Here is a 14,196-nt window from a genome sequence, read left to right as displayed (position 1 = left end):
GGAATCCGTAACACAAGTTTATATGATAATAAGGATTTTAATGAGAAAAAAAATTTCAATTAATCAACTTAGTGTCAGTTGCTCTTATGCTCGAAAGAGATATTAGTATAATTTATGGATTTTTACGGATCAATGTGCTAAGTAAAGAAATTATATAAATTAAATTGATAGTGACAGATGAAATCTAGTTGAATTCTTTCATGGGTATTATTTTGCTTATTGGTTGTAAATCAATTATTTTTGTAATCTGTTCTTTGTCATGTTTGTTAGTTAATTAAATTAGTTAATTTTAATTTTAATTGATCACTCGAATTATTCAATTAAATAATATAAAGACAGTTAAATTGATATCTTGTTCTTGTTTGAAAATATAATAAATATTTTTTCTATAACTACTAACTGTTTATTTTGATTTATTGATTAGTTGTACGAGTTCATGCTAGCAATTTTTGCAACCATGTCAATGTATTCATCTCACTCTCTTGATTTTGAATTTGCTTTTGTCAATCTTCTCTATGAATACTTCATAATCCTTTTGACTTCCTCTTCATTTATGTTTTTTTAAAGGCTTTATATCTTCAGTAAACATTTTGAGGGTGGGTTTAGATGGGCGATTAGGTACGGTGCATTTAACTTATTTTTTGTTTCATTCTGTAGCATCGTTATAATATCTAATACAACTGACACACTGTTTTTACACTAATAACAGGTAAACGTATTGTCCATTCAAACCCATCCTAAATTCTTTATGTGTGTTTGTCTCTTTTTGATAAAATCTTTTTATAAAATATAACATAAAATTAACAAAATAGTAAATAATATAATAAATTAAAAAGGAAAACAATATGATTTAAACTTGGTTTATAAAAACATTTATCATATAAGTTTTATATATTTTATAATATTACTAAAACTCTAAAATATTACAAAATTTTAAAAAAAAAAATGGTGTTGATGCATGGCTTCCCATGCTTGTGGAAGCCAAAATTACGGGGACTTAGATATCCCACACCGCGGGCCAAATTTGGCTTTTTAAGTAGCCTCATATAGGGGTAAATTTCTGACTAAAATCGAATTAATTCGGTTAACTAATTGAATTCAGTTAATTGATCAGTTAACTGAATTAATTCAGTCGGGGGTCGGTTAATAATTTTTTGGAAGTTCGGTTAACGGTTAATTCAGTTCGAAATCGATCGATTAACTGAATTTAATAAATAATATTAAAATATATAAGTATTCGGTCGGTTCGGTTAATTTTTTAGAAATATAAATTAATCAGTTGGTTAATTCGTTTAATTTTTTATATGTTTTATACTTTTGTTAATAAAAATAAAAAATATATAAATTTCGGTTAACAAACTAAATTAACCGAAAAAGTTTAGTTCGGTTAATTTTTAAAAAATTTTAATTTAGTTAACGATTAAAGATTTAAAAGAGTCGATTAATTCAATTAATGATAATTCAGGTTGGTTAACCTATTGAACACCCTTAGCCTCATGGCTACACAGTAACGTGGGGAGGGAGGGCAGTATTTTAGAAAAAAAAAGAGAGAGGAAGCCGTTGGGAGGGGAAATAGTCTCAAAGTTGGTTCTTAAAATTTGAAATTAAGTACGTAAATTTTTTATTTATTTGTGAAAATATCTTGAATAATGATATTTATGTTCATAAATGTATTATTTATATTTACATTTTATTTATATTTGATTTAGAGAATAATTGGAAAAAAAACGAGCTTAAAGTTTATTTTTGACAAGTTTTTATTGTTTGGACTATCAGTGTCGTGCAAATTCAGTATTTTAACAATAACTTAAGTTATAGACCTCCATTTTGGACTCATAATATACCGATTCGAAGGAAATTGAAAGATCTAACCAAAATTATGTCAAAGCTTGAGGCCAAAAAGTGTCAGGAAGACGTCCAAAATGACCTAGTCGTTTGATGCGAAAATTACCAAAATATCTTGAAAATTTCTACTTTATGTAATTAAAAATATTTTTGTATTTTCTCTATTGTATTATTTTTTTCCTATAAATAGACATTATTAAGTTGAGATTAAAGGAGATTGAGACATAATTGTTCTATGTTTTATTTTTTTCTTTATTTTATGGGTTTTAAACCCGTTTTTCTAGTCAAAGGTTTCATAAAGTTTAATTTAATAAATTCAGTAAAACTTAATTTATGCTTTAATTATTATTTCATCTTTAATATTCATACATCTGTTGATATAATTATAATTGTTCAAGTTTATTGAATAAATGATCAGTATTCAATAGCTTAAAATGGTTGCCGAGTCAATTAACTCTTTAATTCATTCTAATACTAATGACAAACTGAATAACTCGCCGTAATTTATGGTTATGTAGTGTGGATGTATGATCTAATTTAAATGAACCTCGTTGAGGTGAGTTTGTTGGTTATAATTAGGTCTCTCTAGTTCTTAATGTTGCTGGTAAGTTAAATATTGGGTGTTGAGTTTTGAGGTTGTTTATTGGTTAGAGAAGTAATTTCAAATGACCTGCCTCTAGGTTACTGAAAAAGTATGGATAGATTGGTTACTTGAAGTAGAGTCAACAATTAGAACTAATTTATTAAAGACATTGAAGTTATCTTTGTGTCGACGATCGAATATATGAATTAAACGGAAATTTCACCTTTGGTTACAGTTTTTCCCCATTGATTTATTTTATTTTATTTCACCATCTCTTTTTACTTAGTTTTTAGTTTTTAATTTTAAATCCCTTTTACTTAGTTTTTAGTTTTTAATTTTTACCATATCTGTGGGTACGACTCTACTTGTTGTTATCTATTAATTTATATTTTCAAGTAGGTTTTTACTTTTGTAAGTCTTGAGAAATAATTACATAAGAAAAATTATTAACATTTAATTTTTCATAAGAAAAATAATGTGAAAGAATTAATTGGATTTCCTTGTTACATTGATAATGATTTTTTAATTTTATAAATTGATTAAGAGATTATTACGTGTTCTATTTATTTGTAAGCATTTGTTTTAATTTTAAATCCATAATAAGTAATGTGTATCACTAATAATTGATTTAGTGTCAAATTATTTACCAATTTAATTCAAAATTAAAATTATGCTAGTCAAAGTGAAAAAGTATTTTTTTACAAATGTTAAATTATTTATAAATTTATTATATATTATATTTTTAAAATTTGTAAATTTTATTGTTTTTAATGGTGAGTAGTTAATTTTAACACTAACTTCTTACAAATATAAATAAAAGGATTATATACCGAATTGGATAATTTCAACTATAAATAAAACAATTAATAAATGTGAAATGCCTCTATTGTTAAAGCTGAAAGCTTTGGTTAGAAAGTTGAAGGATAAAATTGATAGAATTTATAAATGTGAAGGGTTAAATTTATTAAATTATTTAGAATTAGGATAAAATTGATAGAATATGCAAGTATTGATGACTAAATGTGTTATTATACCAGTTAAAAAAATACTTTATGTTATCAATTTAATTGTGGTTGACCAAAACATGAACGAATTCTAATGTCAGTGCCTAAATTGAAAAAATTTAAAATTGAGTGAATAAAAAACACGAACATAATTGAGTAACTATTTATATAGTCTATATTTTTTTTTTAATTTCAATTTAGTTTGATGAAAATTTAAAATTTATTAAACCGAGCCTTTGAAAACCTTGAATGCATAGATCTTAAAATTGAATGGTGAATCAAACTTTGAAATTGATTTTAAAATTAATAATGTAGATTTATATGTAGGTTTTAGAATTCCTACTCTTAATTTTTATCCATGTTAATGAATATTTATTAGCAATTTTTAATTAAAATATTTCAGACCATTGGGTTGATCCTATAAATTCATGATAAATACGTAGCCTAAAACTTTTATATGACCAACTAATCCTACCGCATGGGACATCTATGATTTTAATTTCAAGATCACCCACCTTGTTCTCTAACAACAAGCAAAATCCAATTTGATTTGAAAAATTCGATAAAAAATTTAAATTTTAAATTAATTAGTTTAAGTTATTTTAGTTATTCAGATCAACTTGAATAAAAAATCGAAATTTTCGATTTAACTCTAAATATGAATTATACAATTCGAGTTATCCGAAAATCTAAATAAGAAAAACAAAAATACATCATTTTGATAAATATTTACCTTTTTTAAAGTTAAAAGTCAAAATTATTAAGTTAAAAGCAAAACTACGTTGTTTAAATAAATCTTTAAACATTAAATTAAAAGGCAAAATCATTAAGTTAACTCGACTCGACTCTGATTCGAAATTTTTTTTGACTCGACTCAATCGAATGCTCCCCTTTAACCATACTATCTGTTTTTAAAAAAATTCTAAATTAAATATTAGCTTCTCCAACTAAGAACCAATAAATAGTTTTTTGCTTTTGGAAAAAATGGCACCAGAATTTATTTTCTAAATCCCAGCCAGAAAGGCTGGTGAGGTTTACCATTGCTAGCATTTTTAAAGGAAAACAAACGTAGTAAAAGGATAAAGCTGCTCAGACAAGTGCCTATCATCAGTTATTATAGCTCATCTTCACTTGTATTATCCCCACCGCTGGATGGCTTCCCATTGACTGCAACAAGCTCCGTGTCAAATACTAGTGTTGCTCCACCTGTTTGGCACACCCACAATTTTGTCATATTTTCCTTTGCATTGGACCATAAAAAGCATATGGCTTTTTATGCAATTATGTATTGCTGCTTTGCTTAATAACATTGGTCCTCCAATTAGATGAGCAGTGAACAGTTGGTTATCGTTACCAACTTAAGCCATTGAAGTAGTTACTATCATCCATCTAAGGACAACAGCAACAAAAGAATTACCTGGGATTTTGGGTGGTGAACCATGGTCACCATAACCAAGCTTTGCGGGTATTTTCAACTTCCGCTTCTCACCGACACACATTCCTAGTAGTCCTTGGTCCCATCCTGTAAAGAGAATTTTTTTCAAGCATCAATCAACTCCATGCATGTAACAATCAACAATCCAGTCATAAAGTGAATGAACCATTGTCCGAAACTTAGCTTAAGGTTGTGAGTGGTTGCTAGAGGGAACAAACCTTTGATTACTTGACCACTACCAAGCTCAAATTCAATTGGGTCACCCCTTTCAAAACTTGAATCGAATACAGTTCCATCAGTGAGTTTCCCCTGCAGAAAGGGATCACAATACATGAAAAGACAATTACTTGTAAGTTTCCAACCATAAAAGTTTCAATGAGCACTATGCTCTCAAAAGTTCAAATTGACTAGTAATTTACTTTTAATCAGTTTTTAGTGAAAAGAAACAAATGGATTCAAAACTGAGAACAAATGGCAGAATCAAAGGATTATTACAATTTACGAACATCCATTTGTGACAATACAAAACACCCACAAAACTATCCAAGTCAATGCCCTTCACTCTGAAATTTAAAATATCATGTAGAAAATTACTAAACGTCTAAACCGAACTCCTCTTGTCAAAATTCAACAAAAGGAACATGCTCGAGATGTTGAAACCATTGATACTATAGTATTCAAATTTTCAAAAGAAGGATCCAATATGTTTCTCAAAAGTTCACCAAAAAAATCCACAATCAAATATTTGTTACTTACATTTAAGGGTCAAGCGAGCAATTATAGTACAAAAATAAAATATCAAGCTGAAGCCAACATACCCGATAGTGCACTTTGATTCTATCACCTTTGTGAGCTTGAAACTCGCATGATTTGGGCTTATGCTGTGAAAAAGTGAAGAAAAAATACATAATAAGACAACAAGCAACAACGAAAGGCAATAAAAAAGGAAACAATTTCTAATATATGAACAAACAAACAAACAAACAAACATGGTAAAGGCAAGGTCAGGAACTAAAGCTGCTGTTACCAAATTATAAGGTAAAAACTAACAACGCAGACTAAGAGTTTAAATTATTCATTTGATGTGATTAAATAAGCAAAAGTAACAAACTCCATGCTCACAGATAAACAACCATGAAAAAGCAATGCAAGCGAAGAAGAATGAATTTATATTATTATATAAACGAAAAAAAAAGAACAAGTAATTACCTCGGATTAAATCACTAAAGCACTTACAAAATACCGTTTAAACACATTTAAAGATATACCTTGACTCCGATCTGTAGCTGGGTCACATCGGCTGACTTCTTGGCATTCGCTGAAGAATTGAAGAGTAAAAAAGACGAAGCCAATAATAAACGTCAGTAGCGTAAATTGCCTTACAAATAAAAAAAGAAGGATTAAATCGAAACGCGAAATTAAGTTTAAAAAATTGATTAGATCTAGAAACAACGAGACGGTATGATTAATGAGATGAAATTTGATCGGATTGAAAACTTACCAAATGTGAAAAGGATCAGCAGAAGAAGCAGAATCGGAGCAACCTTCAACGCCCTGCTGAATCGCATTTTTTAATTTCTTTGATCTTCACTCTCCCAACTCTCTGAACTTTGTAAAATTTTGGTGTTTGGATTTCTATAAACAAAACCTCGGAAGCGACGTCGGTAACGGTAATGGGCTGAAATGATCTTCCTCCTGGATTCCATTGGAGGCCTTATGGTATGTTAAGGCCTTTTAGACGTCCAATGGATCTATCTCACTATTTTATCATTGGAAGTTTGTTTTTGATAATTGATGAAGGCGAATAAAGTTGTTTCGGATCGAACCCAAAATTCTCATCCCTACAATATAAGGCTTCCTTTGTTTTACTTTAAAATAATTTATGGAAAATATTTTTAATATTTCCTGTATTTGTTTCACAAAAAATATATTAGTCAGCGGAACATAAATTCTTTTTTCTATAAAATAACTTATCATTTTAAAAGCGTAAGTCATTTTTTGGAAAAGAGCTCTCCTATGAGTAATTTTTATATAAAAATTAAATTAAATAAATTTAATATTATTATATTGATAATAAATTTTATTTTTATTTTTGAAATATTTAAAATTATTAATATATTAATATAAATTATTATCATTTTAAATATTATTAAACACAGTTAACTATTTATATGTAATCATATAATAAATTATTAATATAATTTATCATTTTAATAAATTATTTAATATTTCAATTTTATTTTAATAATAAATTTTAAAATAATAATTTTAAATGATATTCTTCAAATATTATTGAAAATATTCAATATTAATATTTTAATAATAAATATGTATTACAATTATAGATATATTAATAATAAATGTTTTGTAGTATAAATGTTAAAATATGTCATAAGTCCATATACTCTTCACAATTTTGGAATCTAGACCCTATTCTTTTATTTTTAGAATTTAGTCCTCTAGTTTTCAAATTTGAAAATCAAGTCCAATTGTTAACATTGTTGACTTTCTTTTGTCAATTTTGTTGATATTACATTTTAAATAAAAATAGTCACTTAGTAGTCATATAACTAAAAATAATGTTGTAAAGAACTTGAATTTAACAAAATAATTTTAATATATGCAAAAACAATGTAAAATATAAATTTATTGATATAAGATAAACTCAATTAAACAATGAAAAGTAAAAAAAATCACAAATGTATGTTTGTTTCATTGGAAATAACTTTTATGAAATATACAATTTTTCCAAAAAAGTAAGTCATTTTTTAAAAATCATTTTCAATGAAATAGACGAAGCCTAATATTCTTTCCATTTAGCTAAGAGATCTTATCATTGGAAGTTATTTTCGGGTCTTATGGTTTCAAGATAGTTTCTTAAAAATAAAGGCATAGCCTTTTTCATTTTCGATTTGATATTTGAGTTTCTTTTTTTTAATTTGGCACATGAGTTTTATTTCTCAATTTAGTACTTAAGTTTAACTTCAATATCTAATTTGGTACTCAGACCAAATTACATTATGTGACCCAATGAATATTTAACACATGTTATGGTTAAAAAAAAAACATAAATACTCAATCGGGCCAAAAAAACTCAAGTACCAATTTGAAAAGTAAATTCAAACTCAAGTGCTTGATTAGGGGAAAAAAAATGCAAGTATCAAATTGAAAAAAATAAGTACCCATTTGAATATTGAAATTCAACTCAAGTACAAAACTGGAAGAAACTTATGTATCGAATGGTATATTAACCTTAATAATCATTTTATTTTTTACCAGAGATAAATATTGTATCATGGATGAGAACAGATTATTCTTAAAATTTAATGTTGCAAAGAGAGACCGACTCCTTTAAAAGAAATCTTCAAAGTATCATTTATCGAGAGTTGATACAATCCTCCCTTTGGATTAGCTTTTACCAAAGTGAACTTGAAATGTTTTACTCTTTTTTCTTATGTCTAGTCTTAGGGATACATTGATGTTTGGTTTGAAAGACTTTTCAATTATTATTTGTGTTTTTTTGGAGAATAATTAACTTTTGTATAGAGGAACTTTATTCTTGCTTTTTTGAAAGAGAAATTAACTTTAAGGCGCAATTATTAACACCTAATATTCCTTTTACAATATATTGATTAATTATATAAGGAATTATTTCCTATATATTAATTTTCACTCTTAAATAAAGAATAATTATGGGCAACAGTGAATCATGAAAATGTTCTCACAATTGATTGGGGGTGATAAGTAGGATGTTTAACCAGTTAATCGAATTGAATTAGTATTTTTTTAATCATTAATTGAACTGAATTTTTTTCAAAAAAATTTATAGAATTGAAATATTTTGGTTAATTCTGCTGGTTAATCAAATTAACCAAAAATTTATATGTTTTTTTTGTTAAAACAAGTATAAAATATATCAAAAAAATTATAATGTTCATTTGATCGGATTAACCGAATTAACCGAACTAGTAATAGCGTAATATATATAATATAATATTATTTATTAAGTTCGGTTAATTCGATTAAGTCAGTTGATTACCCGATTTCGAATTGAATTAATCGTTAACTGAAATTCTAAAAAACCTTTAACCGACTTCTGACCGAACTAGATCGGTTAATCGGTCGATTAATTGAGTTAAATCAGTTCGGTCGGTTAATTCAGTTTTAACCAAAGTTTGAACACCCTAATGATAAGGATGCACCAATTAAGTTGATAAAAATTAATATATTTTTCGATAATATGTGAATTTGTAGGGTTTTTTATTTAGATAATAAAAAAATTAATTATGAAAATGAGATATATTGTAGATTATTTATAGTAAAAATAAGTGTCTTCAATATGTTAGCTTGCATCACATATAAAAATTAATATTTTAATTTTAAAAGGGTGATGCCAAAATGTAAGGCGACACCTCTTTTCATGATTTTTTTTTAATTTAGAGTGGTTGTGGTATAATTTTAAACTTCATACATCAATTTTATGGAAATTAGAAGTTAGTTCATTTATTGTAATTTATCGTAATTTGATCTTTGATATTTTTAATTTAAAATTTTAGTCAAATTATTTAATTCTATTAAATTCGATCATCGAATTACTTACCTCAAGATCAACCATTTATCAAATTCATATTCAAGGAATTAATAAAATCATCAATTCAACAATTTATACGTGACAAATTAGTAAATTTTGAAAAGTTTATGTTTTTATGTTTCAATTTTTTTTTTGTATCATATATGTTTACGATAATCATATAATGTCTAGTATTGCCAGTGGCGAAGCTAGGGGGGTTGGCAGGGACCCCAACCCCTTAAAATGATTTTTTTCATTTAAGCCCTTTATAATTTATAAAATTTTAAATTAGTAATGATAAAATTACACTTTGGCCCTCAAAATAATAAAAATTAATTTAATCTTTAAAAATGATAAAGATATAGGCTATTAAATGGTGAAATTATATTTTTACTATTGTAAAATATAAATTTAATTCCGCCCTAAATAAATTTTCTTGCCTCACCCTATGTATTTCAAGTTTGTTTTAAAGGACTAATTATGAATTTTATCTCTTTACTTTATAAAAATGAGAAGTTATTCCCTTTACTTTAATTTGTTAAAATTTAATCCTCGTACATTATTAAAATTAATCCAATTGTTGATAAAAACATATAAACTTGATCCATTGATTCTTTTCTAATTCGCCAAATATAAATTGTTGAATTGATGATTTTATTAATTCCTTCCATATAAATTTGATAAACGGTTGATCTTGAAGTAAGTAATTTGATGATCGAGTTTAATTGTATTAAATAATGTAATTAACTTTTAAATTGAAAGCATACAAAGATCAAATTATGATAAATTAAAATAAATGGACTAACTTCTAATTTCCATAAAACAAATGTATGAAATTCAAAATTATATAACAATCACTTCAACTAAAAAAAAGTAAAAGTCAAGATGAAAAGGGTGCCACCTGATATTTTGCCGTCGCCTCTTTTTGAATTAAAATATTATTTCTTTAATTTATTAATTTATTTATTTTTATTAAAATATTAATTTTTATAATTAGTGCCTCTTGATACATTCACTATACCTAATTTTGTTTTAAAATATACCATTCTTGTGAATAATATACAACATATCCCATTTTCGTTTTTTTATTATATAAGTAAAAATCCCAATTTGTAAAAATTAATTCCAAATTGCTGACAAAACCACGTGTAGATTAATTAATTAAAGTTAAATTAAATATTTAATTTTGATTCTTAAAAACAAAAAACAAGAAGCCAGGCAAAGACGTTGGTTGCAAGTTTTTAAATTTTGGACAGCTATTCCACATTGAAGAGCAGATGGACGTGAAACCTTTCGTAAGCTATTTTTCTGATTGCGACCCGCAATTGTGGCATGTTTTAGTGATGTCTCTTCCAAGTTGATTTGTACCCAAATTTGTGCAAACTTATCTCTAGATCCAGCAAATGTTTTAACAGTGATAAGTCTTACGGTGAAGTGTACTTCTTGTCACACCAAACATACTTATTCAATTCTCAAAAGAAATATAAGGAGTAGTTCCGGATGACACACTCAATCTATCACATCTTCAATTTGATAAACATTTCGTTCAATCTTTTCAAGTCCACTTTAACAAATGTCGTCATCTAACATCCATCACTCTTATCGCTTTATCTATAGAGGAGCAAGGAGGGACTTTAGCCTCCCTTGATCAAATGTTGTCTGATTTTGTCTCTCCAACCAATCTCCCTCTATAAGGACAAAGGCGAGGTGAGAGACAGAATCAAGATAGCTATAGCTAATATTTTGCAAAGATAGCCTCTATAGCCACATTTCTTACTTCTAGTGGTGACATTACGCCATCCTTATACCATCTAACACGCTCTGTAATTTTTGTGTTACAACTAACTTGAAAATTTGGTTCCCGTTGAGGGACAAATTTGGGTACAGCCTGCGTAACTGCAGAACTCCTCTCCGCAATATCACCGACACACCAACATGAAACGAAGGACTGTGGAGCCCAACGCCCAATCCCCACACAACGGCTCTCTGCCCTTTTTTCCGAGTCACCATCTCCTTTTTTATTTCCTTGCTTTTCGGTATGTTTCTAGGAAACTGAAGAAAAAGCTATAACTATACTAGACAACAGACCCTACCTTCTATGTCTTATTTATGACCCCCTTTTGATTCCTTAAATCTTACTTAACCCGTCACTAATTGGGTAAGTTGAATTATTTGTAATGGAGGTGAATAAGAGAGGGGATGAAATTGTTAGGGTTTGAATCATGTTAACAAAAATTTTTAGGGCTAGTTTTTTTTATTTATTTTTTAGAAACAACTTTGAGATAAAAATGTTATTAAGATGTTGCTTTTTAAAAGTGTTTTTGGATAAAGTATTTTTTTTTGTCTAAAAACAGAAATAAAAAATTTTCACTTTTATTCAAAAGTACTTTTAAAAGGAATACTAAATTAGTCTTTAATCACTTGATCCTTTGATTCGCTAGTAATGGATATTAATGTTTGAATATTTTACTTTAATTTTTGGATTATAGATGTAGATGGATATCTAGATCTAAAAAATATTTTGATACAGATATTTTATAAATTTAGATATTTTATTTTACCTCAACTATTTGGACCAATTTGGATGAATAGAGCGATTGAGTATAGTTAGATGTGTTTAACTTATTTTCTATCTTACATTATAACATTTAATCTTATCGCTGTTTTCACATTAATAATAGATAAACACACTGCACATCTAAACTCCATTATAATAAAATAAAATACAAATATCCAATCAATATTTTTCTCCGGATGAGAATAATCACTTTATTATTTCTTTTCTTTTATCTTTTACCTTTTTAAAGTGTGTATCAGAAAAGCAGTGTTCTGTCCCACGCTAGAGTCTCCAATACACTTATCGATAAGCAAAACCCAACCCTTGGACTCTCTATAAATCATCCTATAAATCATCCTTATTAACCCCTCTCACCTTCTTCAGCAGTTGTTGGTTACTGATTAAAAAGAATCCAATCTTTCTCTGCTGATTACTAAAATGGGCCTTCTTCCTCTCTACTTCTTCTTTCTTTTCCTTTCCGTTTCGAGTAAGCTCAATCCTGAAAACCCAGAAATATGATCATTTTTACTTTTTTTTTTTTTTGGTTTTAATGTATCTTACTTTATTGTCTTTCAGGTGGGGAGTTCTCAAGTCAAGTGGGAGTAAACTACGGTCAGCTGGGGAACAATCTGCCATCTCCGAAGCAATCGGTTAAGCTAATCCAATCTCTGAGAGCCAAACGCGTCAAAATCTACGATGCAAATCACGACATCCTTAATGCTCTCAAAGGTACAAACCTTCAAGTCTGCATCATGGTCCCCAACGAGATCATAAACAACATCTCCACCAGTCAAAAGCTAGCTGATTCCTGGGTCGAAACCAACGTCGTCCCTTTTTACTCCACAACCAAAATTCGGTACCTCCTTGTCGGCAATGAAGTCATCAGCGGTTCCCCTAAAGATATCTGGCCCAACATCGTGCCGGCCATGCGTAAAATAAAGAAATCGTTAAAAGCCCATGGCCTCGACAAAATCAAAGTCAGTACCTCGATGGCAATGGATGTCTTGGAATCTTCGTTTCCGCCTTCCAACGGCACTTTCCGATCCGACATCGCCGACTCGATTGTTAGACCGCTGCTACAGTTTTTACACCGGACCAAATCTTTCTACTTCCTTGATGTCTACCCTTATTTCGCTTGGGTCATGGACCCCAAAAACATTAACCTCGATTACGCACTCTTCGAGTCCCGAACTATCAAATACACCGACCCGGTTTCCAATTTAACCTACACTAATTTGTTCGACCAAATGGTTGACTCGGTTGTTTTCGCAATGAAAAGACTCGGGTACCCGGATATTAGGATCTGGATTGCGGAAACTGGTTGGCCAAATGCCGGCGATATCGATCAAATCGGCGCCAACATTTACAATGCCGCTACTTACAACCGAAATGTTGTAAAAAAGCTAACAGCTAAACCCCCGATTGGCACGCCGGCACGACCCGGATGGGTTATCCCCTCTCTAATATTTGCTCTGTATAATGAGAACCAGAAACCGGGTCCGGGAACTGAGCGGCATTTCGGGTTGTTGTATCCTAACGGGACAAACGTATACGGGATCGATTTGAGTGGGAAGACTCCGGATTCGTGTTTCGAGCCGTTGCCGAAGCCAGATAATAACGAGCCGTATAAGGGGAAGATTTGGTGCGTGGCGGCTAAAGGTGTTAACGAGACTGCGCTGAGTTCAGCATTGTCATACGCGTGTTCGCAGGGGAATAAGACTTGTGACCCGATTCAACCCGGAAAGAAATGCTTCAAACCGGATTCATTGTTTTGGCACGCGAGCTACGCGTTTAGTTCTTATTGGTCACAATACAGGAAGACTGGCGCCACCTGTTATTTTAACGGCTTGGCTACTCAGACGGCTAAAGATCCAAGTAAGTGTATCTTTTTCTTGATCATGATTACTTAATTTGACTGTAAATATAATTTATATAATTACATTTTTGTTTAATTTTCTTTTCAGGTTTTGGTCACTGTAAGTTTCCAAGTGTTACTCTTTGATGAATACCCAATCACAAATCGAATCGGATTTTATTTATTTGTAGTAAGACAGACCTAAAAATTATTCTAAATTAGTAAAAATTTTTAAATATTGTGATTATAATTTCTTCAAATTGTATGATCTCGTTCATTAAATGAATTAATAAATTTATTATAATTTTATCTTGCTATTTTAGTCATTCATTAATGTACTTCAAACG

At 29.0% G+C, this 14,196-nt stretch overlaps 2 protein-coding genes across 2 annotated transcripts; one reads left to right on the top strand and one right to left on the bottom strand.

Annotated features, from left to right (window-relative positions):
* Positions 1-4,214: 4,214 nt before the first annotated feature.
* LOC108481072 (peptidyl-prolyl cis-trans isomerase FKBP15-1-like) lies at positions 4,215-6,537 on the bottom strand. The gene is made up of 6 exons (XM_017784249.2): positions 6,369-6,537; positions 6,136-6,185; positions 5,686-5,748; positions 5,086-5,176; positions 4,850-4,954; positions 4,215-4,638 (listed from the first exon to the last, which is right to left on the bottom strand). The coding sequence occupies exons 1-6, from the start codon at positions 6,433-6,435 to the stop codon at positions 4,547-4,549; spliced, it is 468 nt and encodes a 155-aa protein (XP_017639738.1). The 5' UTR covers positions 6,436-6,537; the 3' UTR covers positions 4,215-4,546.
* A 5,704-nt stretch (positions 6,538-12,241) lies between these two features.
* LOC108467570 (probable glucan endo-1,3-beta-glucosidase A6) lies at positions 12,242-14,158 on the top strand. The gene is made up of 3 exons (XM_017768249.2): positions 12,242-12,481; positions 12,571-13,869; positions 13,959-14,158. Exons 1-3 carry the CDS (start codon positions 12,433-12,435, stop codon positions 13,994-13,996), a joined length of 1,386 nt encoding a protein of 461 aa, XP_017623738.1. The 5' UTR covers positions 12,242-12,432; the 3' UTR covers positions 13,997-14,158.
* Positions 14,159-14,196: the final 38 nt, after the last annotated feature.

This window comes from Gossypium arboreum, chromosome 7, assembly GCF_025698485.1.
Source record: "Gossypium arboreum isolate Shixiya-1 chromosome 7, ASM2569848v2, whole genome shotgun sequence".
In the NCBI taxonomy this organism is placed as follows: Eukaryota; Viridiplantae; Streptophyta; class Magnoliopsida; order Malvales; family Malvaceae; genus Gossypium; species Gossypium arboreum.
This window is presented reverse-complemented; position numbering and strand designations above follow the sequence as displayed.